Source organism: Ptiloglossa arizonensis, chromosome 11, assembly GCF_051014685.1.
Source record: "Ptiloglossa arizonensis isolate GNS036 chromosome 11, iyPtiAriz1_principal, whole genome shotgun sequence".
In the NCBI taxonomy this organism is placed as follows: Eukaryota; Metazoa; Arthropoda; class Insecta; order Hymenoptera; family Colletidae; genus Ptiloglossa; species Ptiloglossa arizonensis.
This window is the reverse complement of record NC_135058.1, coordinates 10,188,934-10,202,535: the sequence shown is the minus strand read 5'-3', so window position 1 is coordinate 10,202,535 and position 13,602 is coordinate 10,188,934. Positions and strand designations below refer to the sequence as shown.

At 44.0% G+C, this 13,602-nt stretch overlaps 1 protein-coding gene across 1 annotated transcript in view; it reads left to right on the top strand.

Annotated features, from left to right (window-relative positions):
• Nucleotides 1-13,602, top strand: part of Kug (FAT atypical cadherin kugelei) — a 726,821-nt gene that overhangs the window by 638,974 nt on the left and 74,245 nt on the right. The window contains exons 4-5 of the mRNA XM_076323088.1: nucleotides 6,070-6,176; nucleotides 7,505-7,709. Coding sequence (XP_076179203.1) covers nucleotides 6,070-6,176; nucleotides 7,505-7,709 — 312 coding nt within the window. The remainder of the gene's footprint in view (nucleotides 1-6,069; nucleotides 6,177-7,504; nucleotides 7,710-13,602) is intronic.

The following is a 13,602-nucleotide window of genomic DNA, read 5'->3' as shown; positions in this document are numbered from 1 at the left end:
AGAACGTGGTCGGATCGTGATTTTCACTTAGACCAATTACTCGAAAACCAGTCCGCCGCCGGTCATAATTATTAAGATCGCCGATGTAACGGTGATCGTAAAGATGGGACGAAGGGACGGTGGAGAGGGATAGGGTGAGCTAACTTCGAAATTGTGCTCCCGGAGTGCGCAAACTCGTGAGACGATGGAGGGAAACTCGATCCCCAGCGTTGATTATTCGAAGTTGCGCGAGTTCCTGGCAGCTGAGACGCGTTGATTTGTTCGTAGCGACGAAACGGGACACCGGAACGACCGTGGAACAGCCCGACGCAGTTGACATTGTAATTAAGAGACGTCGATGGGTTGAAAAACTAATTTCCCAGCGGCTGAGAAGCACCGTCCGAGTTGAAACGTGTACTACGTACACGTAACGGGGTGAGCCGGTTCCCGAGAAATGAGAATCGTTCGTTTTAATTTCACCCACACACCGGAGAACGTCTAATTCGTTGTATCGGTGTGGCACGTGCTCAATTGTATACGTTAAGGCGTATTTGGTTTACGTTGAAGAAGATCTTTCTTTCCATTTCTATTTTTTTTTGTTTCATTGCGCGTCTTCGTCGTACAGGTTCACCTCTTTTTTTATACTTGTAGAGTCGACAAGCATACGACAAAACTCCAAAACTATTTGAGTAATCGAGTCGTAAAAAAATGCAAATAATGTAACCAAGACCTCTGGTAGACTGTAATCGTTTCGACAATGTTCAGGTTGTCAGGCTTCGTGAAATACGTAATTCTCTGATGAATAATCGTCTATAAGCGAAAGTTTCTTCGAGGATGAATCCAGGTACCCTCTCGAGTAGAAATCTCCCCAGCTAACGTTTCACGCAGAAGAAGTTTTAACGTGCACCCTCTTGTTAGACAGCACGTTCGAAAACTTGGGCGTCTCCGTACCCCTTGACACGGAAACCGAGTTTCCGCTGGGAACGGTATCCCTGTGTCGCGATTCCAAAAGAAATAAAGCTCGTAATGTTATTTCTGTGAAAAACTGGGACACGTGGAAAGTCCCGCCTTCGGGGTACGTCCGTGACAGCTCACCAGGCAACGTTCTCTTACAGTGTAAACCCCTCCACTACTCGCGTTCACGGTAGTAAATTTAATATATTCCTCCACTTGCTCGCTATTAAACTCAGCACGTGTCTACATCGGTCTCATCTACCGGGGAACGAGCAACGAAAACACGTGTAACGTGTACGCTGCGGGAACGCACCAATGACGGGGTTGGTTGGTTCGTTGGTTCGTTGGGAGGAGTATCGTGTGCCGTAGATGCGAACCTCTTCGTAATTAATTAAGATACGGCCCTCCGTTTTAGACCTGTGAGCAAATAGCGTTGCCAGATATTTGTGTAATATACCGACGACAGCAACTTTAGAATATTGGAGTTGAGTCTGAGCTGGAAGTCTGCCGCGAGTAGTTTTACCAGGGAAATCGGCGAAGATTTCGGTAAACGAAAGAGTTCTCGGTGAACCGAATTCGATTAACCGATTCTTTCTCTTTTTATGTAAATCAGTGTAACCTTTTAGGCAAATTCGATTAACCGATTCTTTCTCTTTTTATGTAAATCAGTGTAACCGATTCTTACGTAAATTAGTGTAATTTTTTACGTAAATACTTGGAACCGTGTTACACCAGTGGAAATACACCGGCTCTGAACACGAGATCGATCGATAGGTTGTCCATCAAACTGATTTTATCAAACTTTTTCTTGAGCATCGTTTCTCTTATAATTTGTACCGTTAGTCAGATATCTTTACTTTGACAGATTTCGTTACAGTTCCTACGGAAGCTCGAAATACACTTTTAGGTTATTGTACCGAGTTATTTGTACGCGATACGCACAAAGCTGTCGCTACTTTCGTCACATGTTACCGAAATCTGAGCATCCGTGTCATTGACCAAAGAAGTAAACGGGAAACGAGTTCCCCGAACAGACTGACGGGAAGTCTTCCAAGTCGATTCTTTCGCTGATCCATATGTAAGAAGAGATTCTCTCTACATAGATATATAGCCCAAGAGAGAACTTGCTTGAATTGAAACTGGAGGAAAGCCATTCGATCGCGAATACGGGATGTTTACTTCGATCTTTTGTCTCGACTTAACATTCGTCTCTCGAATAGAGCTTCGTCCCGGCACCGAACACTTTTGCGTTTCTAACGAGACTCTCGACCAGCTCGAAGCGTTCGATACATTCAAAACGTAACGAAATCTTGTTCCTTCTTCCGATCTTTTATTACCAGGGATTATTACGATCGTTGAAATTGCACATGCAACGTGGTCACGTGACAAATCGAATCAGTTTCGCGGGTACACGTAGAGTTTAACGACGCTAAAGTTCGTAGAAATGTGTAGAACGATGAATGGAAAATTATGGAAGTTAAACGGCCGCCATTTTGGAGCAACTACGCGGAGAGGAAAAACATCGGCGCCATTTCGCGGAGAAATACGCGCGGCGCGTAATTCTTGGTGATGGATGCTATCAACTTGATCACTTCCGGAATTGGGACAACAATTCAGACGTATCGCGAGTGTCCCTTTCGCGATACATTGCATTTTAAACGTTCATGTTCGCGTCGTTCCGAGTACAGTGTTTCATTTTTACCAATTTGCAACTTATCCGGATTATCTGGAATTCTCCGATGTTTTCCATTTAGATTCGTATTACTCGCCTCGTATCAAAACAACAGGCATTCGGTTACAGCAATTTTCCACTTGTCACCCTCCGCGTTCAATCTCGTTCCACTGCCGTGCTACAGTCAATTTTGTGCCTCAAGGACTCTCTGTTTATCTTCGTCGGAATTGCTACGAGCGTTTCTTGTCACGTAGTTCGTCGTGGTTTAAAAATGACGAGTACTTTTAGACAAATTGTTTCGTCCATCGAACAAATAATGATAAAAGAATCGTTCGTAAAAGCCTCGACGTACAATTCCTTGTATTGTGAAGACACCTGTGAAATCTCGGAATAAAAACTCGTTGAAAATTTATTTGTTCGGATTTAATGTAAGAGATTAATAATAAGCGTGACTAGATCATTGATTAGGAATAAAAACTTGTGAAAAATCGATTATTTTGAATTTAACGTAAGAAATTCCACGTGTGCGTAACGTAAGAAAGAAACTTAACGAAAACGATAGAAAGAATTCGCAAAACTGGATCGCAAGAGGAATTGGTACCCCGTGCCAAAACGAACGACTATCGCGTGAGTACTCGAAGATTAAATCCGTATCTAAAAGTGCATCCCGGCGAACGTTTCTTATTTCCCTTATACCAATTTGCATCGTGGAAAAATTGAATAACGTTATCTCCGCGTCACGCACACGGTTCGCGTGCGTGGCCACCGCTCACGGACGAAACGAGGGAACCGTACGCGGGATCGCGATTCCACGGCCGTGAATTTCAACGAAACGAGACTATAAATAACGCGGACACCGACGCCACGGGTTCCCGCTGGGCTGAATTTCGCCCCCGGGTTCGATAATTAATCGATATCGCGGAATTACGAGTTCGATACTCCGCGTTTACGTACAGGGTGTCCCGTTTCGATCCTCGAACGCGTGCTTCCTGGTTGAATTAACCTTTTCGAAAATTATTCTTCAACGTCGAGGTGTAGGCTCTTTGGGAATACGGAATCTTCTTTGGGGATAGGAATCTTTCTTGGGGAGCGTTGCTTCGCGAGAATAAATAGGAATTTTATTAAGTAGACTTACGTCTACTAGTTGCAATAAGAGGTTCGCTCCTTGGTAGCTGAAAAAATCTACCTTTCGTTCTATTTTCGAGCGTCCTTCGAGCGTGAACGACCGATCGTTGTTCCATCGTTTCACAAATCAATTCTTGCGATCGTCTTCTTGGACAGCGGTCAATTACCTTGGCCAGGTGCAAGACCTCCTTCGTGATAATGGGTAGTGTCGACAAAAGTATATTACACTTTAAAGGATTAAGAGACTTGAAGGTGAATCCTCGAACGTTCGAGGAGAGAAGAGTCACGAACGACGGGAAGGTCGCGTGCATTTTTTCAAACGACGTCACGGTACATTTTTATCCAATGATCGATAGACCTATTTCAATCGGCAACTGCGCTTCCGTCCACGGTTCCGTGGAACCGTGCCATGCGATCCATCTTTCTTCCCCAGTGTCATATTTCCCGACAAAGCCACCTTTGCAAACACTGGAGGGATTAAATCGTTACAATCGTCCGTGATTGGTCGACCGAATATCCTTCTTGTCGATGTTCATTGCCCGTTTCGGCTGGCATTGTCAGTAGATACGTCATCGGACCATATTTCTTCCCCGATGGAACGATAACTGGAAATAAGTACCACGGTTCTCTCGAAAACTCGCTGTCGGATATCGCGGAGGTTCACCACAATGGCGATCCAAATCTCCGGATACGACGTGTTGGATTCTTTTTATAGGAATACGTTAAAGACGATGTATTCGATCGTCGTCGATTACATTCCTCTTGGAAGATGCGAAGATACCTCTTCGTCGAAGATACGAACGATAGAATCGAGGAACACTCGTACTAGAATTCGATAAGTTCTCTCGTATTGTCTTACGAATTATCGACAAGTCTAGGTTAGGTCTGGTTAGGTTTTGTGTTACTTAAAAATTATCGACAAGTCCAAGCTAGGTCTGGTTAGGTTTTGTCTTGCTTACAAATTATCGACAAGTCTAGATTAGGTCTTATTTTACGTACAAATTATCGACAAGTCTAGATCAGGTCTTATCTTACTTATAAATTATGGACAAGTCTAGGTTAGGTCTGGTCAAGTCTTATCTTACTTACAAATTATGGACAAGTCTAGGTTATGTCTGGTTAAGTCTTGTCTCGCTTACAAATTATCGACAAGTCTGTTTAAAACCTTACAAACGACCTTGAAACGACCTCGACGCTCCCTCGATAACCACCTCAAACATTCCCAAACCTTCTCTTAACCTTTCTTAACTTGAGACATCCGGTAACCTTTCGAAAGTAATTTTCGCGTCCAACTTCCGACGATGCGTTCCCCTCATCGATCTCCACAAAAATTGTTAACCTACCATCTGCGTGTTCGATGATCGAAAAGAGACACTCTGTATGTACCGGAGGATCGATCCGGCGCGAAGCACGCGAAAGATCGGGATTAATGAAGACGCCGCGGCGAAATCCGAAGATGTAATTACCGACAGAACAAATCGGGGGCAATCTTGATTACGATCTACATCTGCTCCCGTACGTAACATCTCGGATTGCTAATTAATCGAGGCCCTCCTCCTCCACCACCACCACCATCACCACCACCACCAACCATCACCACCACCACCACCATCGCCATCGCCATCTGCCCGGCTGCCGGCGTGGATATCGGCCGCTATCTTTTACATTAATACCGCAATAAACCAACCGAGAGGCCCCCATTGACGGTACGTATCGGAAGAAAAAAAGAAAGAGGCGGCCTGCAGGCTGCTGGAATCTCGCAAAAACGATCGAAGACACGCGGAACAGCGTGCTCGACGTGTTAACACCAGGAATGCAGTCCAATTTTTGCTCTATCCGGGCGCGCGGCTGGCAACTCGCCACGTACGTGCACGTCATTTCATATCGGTCCTTGTTGCCAGCTATCTTGCAAGGTGGTAATACCACCTTCCCTGCCTCCTTCGTCCTACCCCCTTCTTCTTCTTTTCTCCTTTTTTTTTTCTTTCTTTTTCACTCCCTCTCTCTCTTTCTCTCTCTCTCTCCTCTCCCCCTCATCTTTTCTATTACTCCCGCGGAGAACGACCTGTTTCCATTCAACCCGCGTCTCCTCGGCACGGAGATATCGAACGCCCGGTAGAGGTGAAAAGGTTTCCCGATATACCGAGCGATATTTTTCCTAGACTCTTATTTTGCAAGCCTCCGCCTTGCGCCCGATCAGGTATATCCTGATTTGATTTTAATTATCGGTGAACGCGCGCGAATTGGATCGCGCGGCGCGTTCACCGTTCCACGACGATTCGTGTTCGAGAGCTCGATTTGGTTTAACGTGGTTTTTTCTTTTTTGCTTCGTCTTGTTTCAGGTAATATCAGGACCAGAGCGGTACTCGACGTGGAGTCGAAGAGAGGATACTGGCTGACGGTCTACGCCCAGGATCACGGTGTGGTGCCACTCAGCTCGAGTTTACAGGTTTGTACATCCAAGACGAGTGTCTGGTAGTTTCTTTTTTTTTTATTCTTCCACACCGCGGTGATATTGTATTGGAATTTATTTCACTTTTTTGTATTTTGAAAATATTCTGTAACGTGTACTGCGGAACTTCGTTTCGATCGGTACGCGAGTTCCCCGATTGAGACATTTTTTAGCAGGTGTAACTTCTTCGGGATAGAATTCGTTGAAAAGAAAGTGTCTAAGTACACGCTCGAATAAGACAACAGTCTGTGTCAATTTTATACATCATCTTATAGAATTGCTAACAAAATTCTATTCTTTTATCTTCGTATTACTGATAAAAGACTTATTTTTAAAAATATGAGCCGATAGATGATCTCTAAGAGATCCTCTCCGATCTTCGACATAGCTTCGCAACATTGGCCGAGTCTTTCTAGGGTTAATTGGAGAATCGTGCTCAAAAGCTTCAACCCCTGATTCTGTCGATCTCTCTTGGCTTCTCCCAAATCTGTCGATCTCTCTTACTCCCTTGCTCTCTTGCTTTCTTGCTCTGTAGATCTCTCTTGCACTGCCAATCTCTCTTGCTCGCTTGCTCTCTTGCTCTATCGATGTTTCTTGCTCCCTTGCTTTCTTGCTCTCATGCTCTGTCGATCTCTCTTGCTTTCTTGCTCTCTTGCTCTGTTTATCTCTCTTGCTTTTGTCGATTTCTCTTGCTCTGTTGATCTCTCTTGCTTTTGTCGATTTCTCTTGCTCTGTTGATCTCTCTTGCTTTTGTCGATTTCTCTTGCTCTGTTGATCTCTCTTGCTTTTGTCGATTTCTCTTGCTCTGTTGATCTCTCTTGCTTTTGTCGATTTCTCTTGCTCTGTCACTCTCTCTCTTGCTTTCTTACTCTCTTACTCTGTCGATCTCTCTTACTTTCTTGCTCTCTCGATCCCTCAATCCCCTTCCCCATTCTGTAACGCTACAATTAGTTCTCTCCTCGACTACCGGGCGATTCCATCTCCCACGCGACGAAAGCTCGTAAGCGGGGCTCGTACTTGACTCGTAAGCGGGGTAACGATTTTTATCCTCTCCGGTGTATCGACTCGCGGCGGACTCGAGGCCCGTACGTATTCCATCACGGAATCCCGATTGTAACGTTTGCCCAACGCTTCGTCCACACCGAGTAAACGAGATTCCGCGGTGCTCCGTTGCGCCGAAGGACGCTCTCCGCACAATGGATTTCGATTCCCGTGTCCCCCCCGATACACGGCTCGCATTTTTTTCCAATTTTTTTCGCATCGCGAATTACACGCTCGACCGAGACGCTCGCCTCGTAAATAATTCACAGCCGGTTTCTGCGCAGGTGTACGTAGAGGTGTTGGACGAGAACGACAACACCCCGTTGACCGAGGTTCCGGTCTACTATCCGTCCGTGGCGGAAAACTCCCCGGCGGGTGTGAACGTTCTCCAGATACGGGCGTTCGATCGCGACGTCTCGCCCCAACAATTCACCTTTTCCATCACGAGTGGCAATCCGGAGGGTTATTTTCTCATCAACTCCACCACCGGTAAGTTCCGCATGGTCAGTCGCGCCGGGAGTGCAATATCTTCGCCCCGAGAATCGAAATGGATTGCCGCCACCACCGCTGCTGCTGCAACCGTCTCTGCAACCGGTAACAAGATCAATTTTCCCGGACGAGGATTTTAATGGCACGATTCGAAAATAAACCAGCCCGCGTCCGGTACTTCGAATTTCAATCGAGCTAACCAATCCACGCTACACACACACACACATATGCGCGCACACCCTTTCCATAATCATCCCCGCGGATAATTTACACGAGTCCCCCGAATGGAACTCGCGTTAACGCGGAAATCGGGGTGACGAGAAGACTTCCACGCGAGCATAGAACTCGGTATTTGATTACGTCGGGACAAACAATCACGGAACCTGTGTTCGAACGAAACAAATTTCGTCCGGGTAAAATTCCAACGATTATTGGACATTTGTTCGCGTACATTTTCTCGCAATTCTGACCGATTACTTTCGTCTTACCGTGTTCGAAATAGAGTAGTACTTTATCTATACTGTAGGTTTTTATTTTACCTAGTACTATAGGTGCTTTATTTTATCTATTACTATAGGTACTTTATTTTACCCATTACTATAGGTTAACCGAGTAAAACGAAGTTCTATTAAATATAGATTGGCGAAGTATTCGTTTTCGAGATACTCGACTGTTTATTTTACGAGCCAATATCTTCGTACTTTTATATCGAGTTATTCGGAAAGTTATTTTTTTGTTTGGTGAAAATGAAACACGATTTTTTTAAAGTGTACAAACATTTTATCGAATTATACATTCTCCATTTTGGAAAAGGAAATTACTTCAATACGTATCCATCGAAGGGGGTAGTGTATATTTCAATAAGTTCTTTTTAGTTCATTTTTGCACACTTTGCACCACTTACACGGTATTCGTGGTCGATCACCAGCGAAGTCGCGTATTATTATTAATGAATTCATATATTTGCGAATAGTAGCCGATAATACCGTAATGTCATCGATATCTCGACGTTTCGAAGTACGAGCAACTTGTAAGGCGCCTCAAAATGGGTGCCATTCCGTTCGGTGCGTGAAATTAACATCGAGAGTAACGTATATCGAAGTAAATTACCCCGAACTAGAGGAACGATAACTCCGCAATCGTCCAGAAATGCAACTACTTGGAGTTAGAGGGCCTGGGGATCGGAGAAGCGCGAAGATTGTTCTAAACTTTGATTGGTTAATTCGCTTTTGCGATCCATGATCTCGAATCGGCGTTAATATGTGCAACAATAACCTCGCATCAGCGAATTAATTGCGTTTTATTCGCAATCCGCGATACAACGTTTCTCGAGACGAAGTTTAACTTCGTTCGAGTATCGTTGATTAAGTGTTCAAGAACTCGAAATAATTTAATTAACGCGAACAATCGCGATAAGCGAAACTCGAGGTCTCTCTCGTCTCACCGATTAAAGACCTGTACTACTGCAATTGTAAACAAAACCGATGCAACGCGATAATAACGATCGAACGTGATAGATAACAATCTTGAGCTTCGGGTTTGTTAATAACGATACGAACTGTGGTCGAACACGTTGCAAGATTCAATTACTCGATGTAAATGTTTAACGAGATTCGAGATCGGCAACGAAGTTAAGTTTTGTAACAGTACAGTTAGCTGCACCTTTTGCATACGTGTTCTAATTATATTTTGTCTTTGTACGTATTCGTTTATATTTAAAATCGGTGAAAAGCGAAGAAACTATTCGAATTTTCGAAATAAAAATACTAGTAAACAATGTATGAAAGTATTATTACAATTACAACGGAACGAACTTTTATTAGAGGTTTATCGTGAAACGGTTACGAAATATTTATAGAGATACATTAAGTTTCTCAATAAATTTCGTCGTTCGATAAGAAAAGGAACTATTAGGTTCGTCGTTATATTTTTCTAAACACAGTACTACTACTTGACGAACATAAGTTTCATATATATCTATCGACTTGTTCAACACTTACAATTCTTCAAAATTGAAGTGTCATAGTATTTTTTTTACAATGAAAAAAACCGACAAAATTTATCGAACGAATCTAGTATTGAGTTGTTCGTAAAGTAATTTCGTTTTCCAAAATGGAGAATATATAATTCAATGAAACGTTTATACGCTCTAAAAAAAATCGTGTTTCATTTTCACCCAAAAAAAACGAATCTTTCCCAACAACCCAATAAATTATATCGAGGGAAAGTAGAATTATAAAGAGTGAACGAGTAATCTAGTACAATCTCCACAAGGGTAGCACCACTTCGTTAGAATAAAGTTTATGGATTTATGTACCCTCGGGTTACCGCCATAAAGTACCACATCCAATAGATTCTTACCCCCCGTTAGGAGTTACGATCGCGAAGTGGTAAGAGGGAAGATTCGAAATTTCGTACGGCGCGAATTCGTGAATATTATTTAACGAAACGATTCGTTTTTACCAGGTTTACGTGTCAATAACACGTCGCGGTTCGAATTCGCGTGTCTCGTTCGGCTTTCACGTTCCGTGAAACGACCAAGTGACTCACCGCGTGCAAGCGGAAGGAAAGGACCATTGTTTTCGCCTTACGCGGTAACGTATGCAAATTCGCCTGATCGAACTTCGATTCATTATTCATCGTTCCGCTCGAGTCGGCCGCGTCAGCCTGCGGAATTATGAAACGATGAAAAGTCAGAATCTCGTTATTGAGAAAAAGCGATTACAACGCTATTATGAGGGCGAGGATATTGCACGTGAATAGGCACGCGTACAAATGGGCGTGAATCAATTTTAGCACCGGTGAATTTGCGATACAAATTCGATCGAATGGTACGCGAGTGATCTTAGTGGCCCGGGAGCGATTAAATCGGACTTTTAAATGAACAGAGGGTGAAATTGAACTTTTCATTTGGACCACGGACCCGATAGAAAGAAGCTGTGTAACAGTTGTACACGCGGAAGTGGACACTTTTTTCTAATCGTCGTTTCTGTACCGAGCAACACGGACGCGTTCAAGATAAGAGATGGATCTATGGATATAAATCTCTTGTAAGAAATGAAAAAGATTAGTGAATTTCTAAACGAATAAGATAATCGTACAATTCCGTGTCCGATGAATGAAATTTAATAAATTAAAAATGTAATACAATCGCGACAAGTATTACGCAAAGGTGGACAAGATTTACGTTTAGTGGAAAGATTGTAAACTTAATTTCTCGTAGAAAGAAATTCATATAATTTATCCTAGATCAGTTACAAAAAGAATTTAATTTAAACATACAAGATAGCTTCCTTTTTTTTATATTTCCCTCTTATTTCTAACAAAATTTCTCAATACAAATTTCAGTAACAATATATAGTTTCAAAAACTATATCTCGAGACCAAATTCTCGCATCGATCGTAACGTTCGTTCGTTGAAAATATTCTCTTCCTCGTCTAGATTTCCGTGTCGTTGGATACGACGCAAATATCGAAAGCTGTCGCGTTACTATACAGGAGTCACCCTGTATATTTACAAGACGGAAACAACGCGCTAATGGTGTAAATGCGACAACTCGTTGTTTCTCTTTTCACGGTGCAGCTACTACCGGTTGCAGGTCAATGCTCAAGTTCAGAGTCACACGGTACACACACGCATACACTCGAAGACTCTTTTCCTCGAGGCGTAACCACGCGCGTACACTTCGAGTCGAAACGGATCTCTGAACCATCCAAGACGGATACTCGAAGCTAATGGATAGCAAACTGGTAGTTCCTTCCTTGAACTTACCTCGTCGACTTCCCGCGAAACTTCGCGATAGTTGTCGAAACTACAGATACTCCGTATGTACGTCGTGCATCGATACGAGAAACGCGTACGAAACTTGCGTAGATAAATATTTCCTAATTAACGCAACAATACCGATAGTTTTTATCTCGTACGAATTGCAAGCTTTCCCATTACCGTTACGCAGGTACGCGCATAAACTCTGCATAAGTTTTGCATACGGTTTCCATATTCGCTTATAAATGCATAATATCCGTGGTCTAACGAGCGTCGTGTTTTACTTGGAACATCGAAATCAGTACGCATTGCGGACTCGACGTTCCGTCAGCGGACTTTGTTCAACCGGCCCTCGTTAATTACAAACGAACGCAACGCCAGAACCCACGTAATTAGACAATCGTAATTACACACCCATCCGTTTAACCGTAGCTCTTCACGGGCGTCTGGTTTCTTCCGCGGAGGAAACTTTCGTAAGCAGCCATTTATCCCCCAGTCATCTCGAAGATCGATGCGAGGCGGGCTGGAAAATCGCTTACGCCGTTAGGAGACTGCTCGTAATTAAAAAGTCGAGCGTCCTCCGATTCGTATTCATCCCTGGTCCCGTAAAGTTTCTCCTCGCGCGATTTCCCGACGCTCTTTACCGATGCTCTTCTTTCGGTTGTCACGGTTTTCGGTCCATGTGTTTCACGCACCGAGTGTACACTCGCGAGGACCACCTAACCCAGACCAGCACGAAGCCTAAACACCGGGATCACCGATAAACGAGATTCGTGTACATAAGTCGCTGCCCTCTGAATAAAAATTCATTAATTGTTCCAACCTAGTCAAGTGTCTCTGTCCGTTACCCGCCGCGCACCTTTGATTATTACACCGATTCACCGATATACTCTCTACGGAAGTGTTTCGTTAAAACAGTAACTTTCGCTAAATCGACATATTCTCCACGGAGGTATTCGCCTAAGCAGTGAATCTCTGTACTTATTTCATTATTATGAAGAATAAGCTAAGCCATTCTCACTTAAGTATTTCTGTTTGCGATCCGGTGCGTTGTAGCGCGCGAATGAAAAGACTTTTCTGTTTATATTTTTGTTCGTTGCTCCGATACGGTCGCGTGACACTGGCACCAAAGTCGACTAACGAACGAGAGAAGAGGGGTGTAAGCAACGTTCGATGGATCTACGACCGTGTCTCTCGCGGTCGTAGCTACCAATAAAAGGGGAACAACGTTCGTATCGTCGCTAAATGTCGTCGAGGTTATCATTCGGGCGAACAATGCGTCCGCGTGGCCCACGGAGAAGTATTCTCGTCGCTCGGCTTGCTTTTATCGTCGATTCACGGAGTGCATTCACGCTGCGATAAATACGTGCTCCGGTCCGTTTTTATTTCGTCGGGTGGGGGCCAGTGCCGCATTAAAGCGACGACGGTCCGTTGACCACGTTTTTGCTTTATCGAACGTGCTGCTCTTCGGCTGACCGACTGCCTCGGGAATAAATCGTGCTGCTGCGTTCCGTACACGTTCGATTCTAACCCCCACTTATCGCGAGTTTCGACACACGCACCGCTAAGATTACGTGCGTTTGCTTGTATCCGAACGCGTGGAGAACGACATGGGTCATTTCGGTCAACCTTACGAGTCGTCTCGACCTCGAGTATACAAAATCGTGGAAAACTCTCGAGTACTCTGTTTTCAAAGAAGCTTTGCTTGTTGCACGCGGATCATCGGTTACTTTTTTTCAGTTATAATCGCGAGCACGCGTTCCACGATAATTACTCTCGTTTATCGTCCGTTCACCGAGTAGACGCCAACGATGTAAACAGATGATCACGTGATCAACCTTCGTATCGTTCTGGGCCAGTAACATAACGACTCCCTTTATCTATCCGGGCCACAGTCTGACGCTGTTTCGCCATTTTCCCAGTCACGTGGTATTGTTTACCTTCTTTTCTCCGCTCGATGAACGAACCGTGATTCGCGAGACAGAGTCAGAGTCCCGAAGTCAATTCGAGAAACACAAGTACTGGATAAAAATACGCGAAACTGCTTAGTAACCAATATAACAAACAATACAATCTTCTCGATACGGATTTCGGTTTGATTTCGTTTCTATCCGAATCCAGACCCTC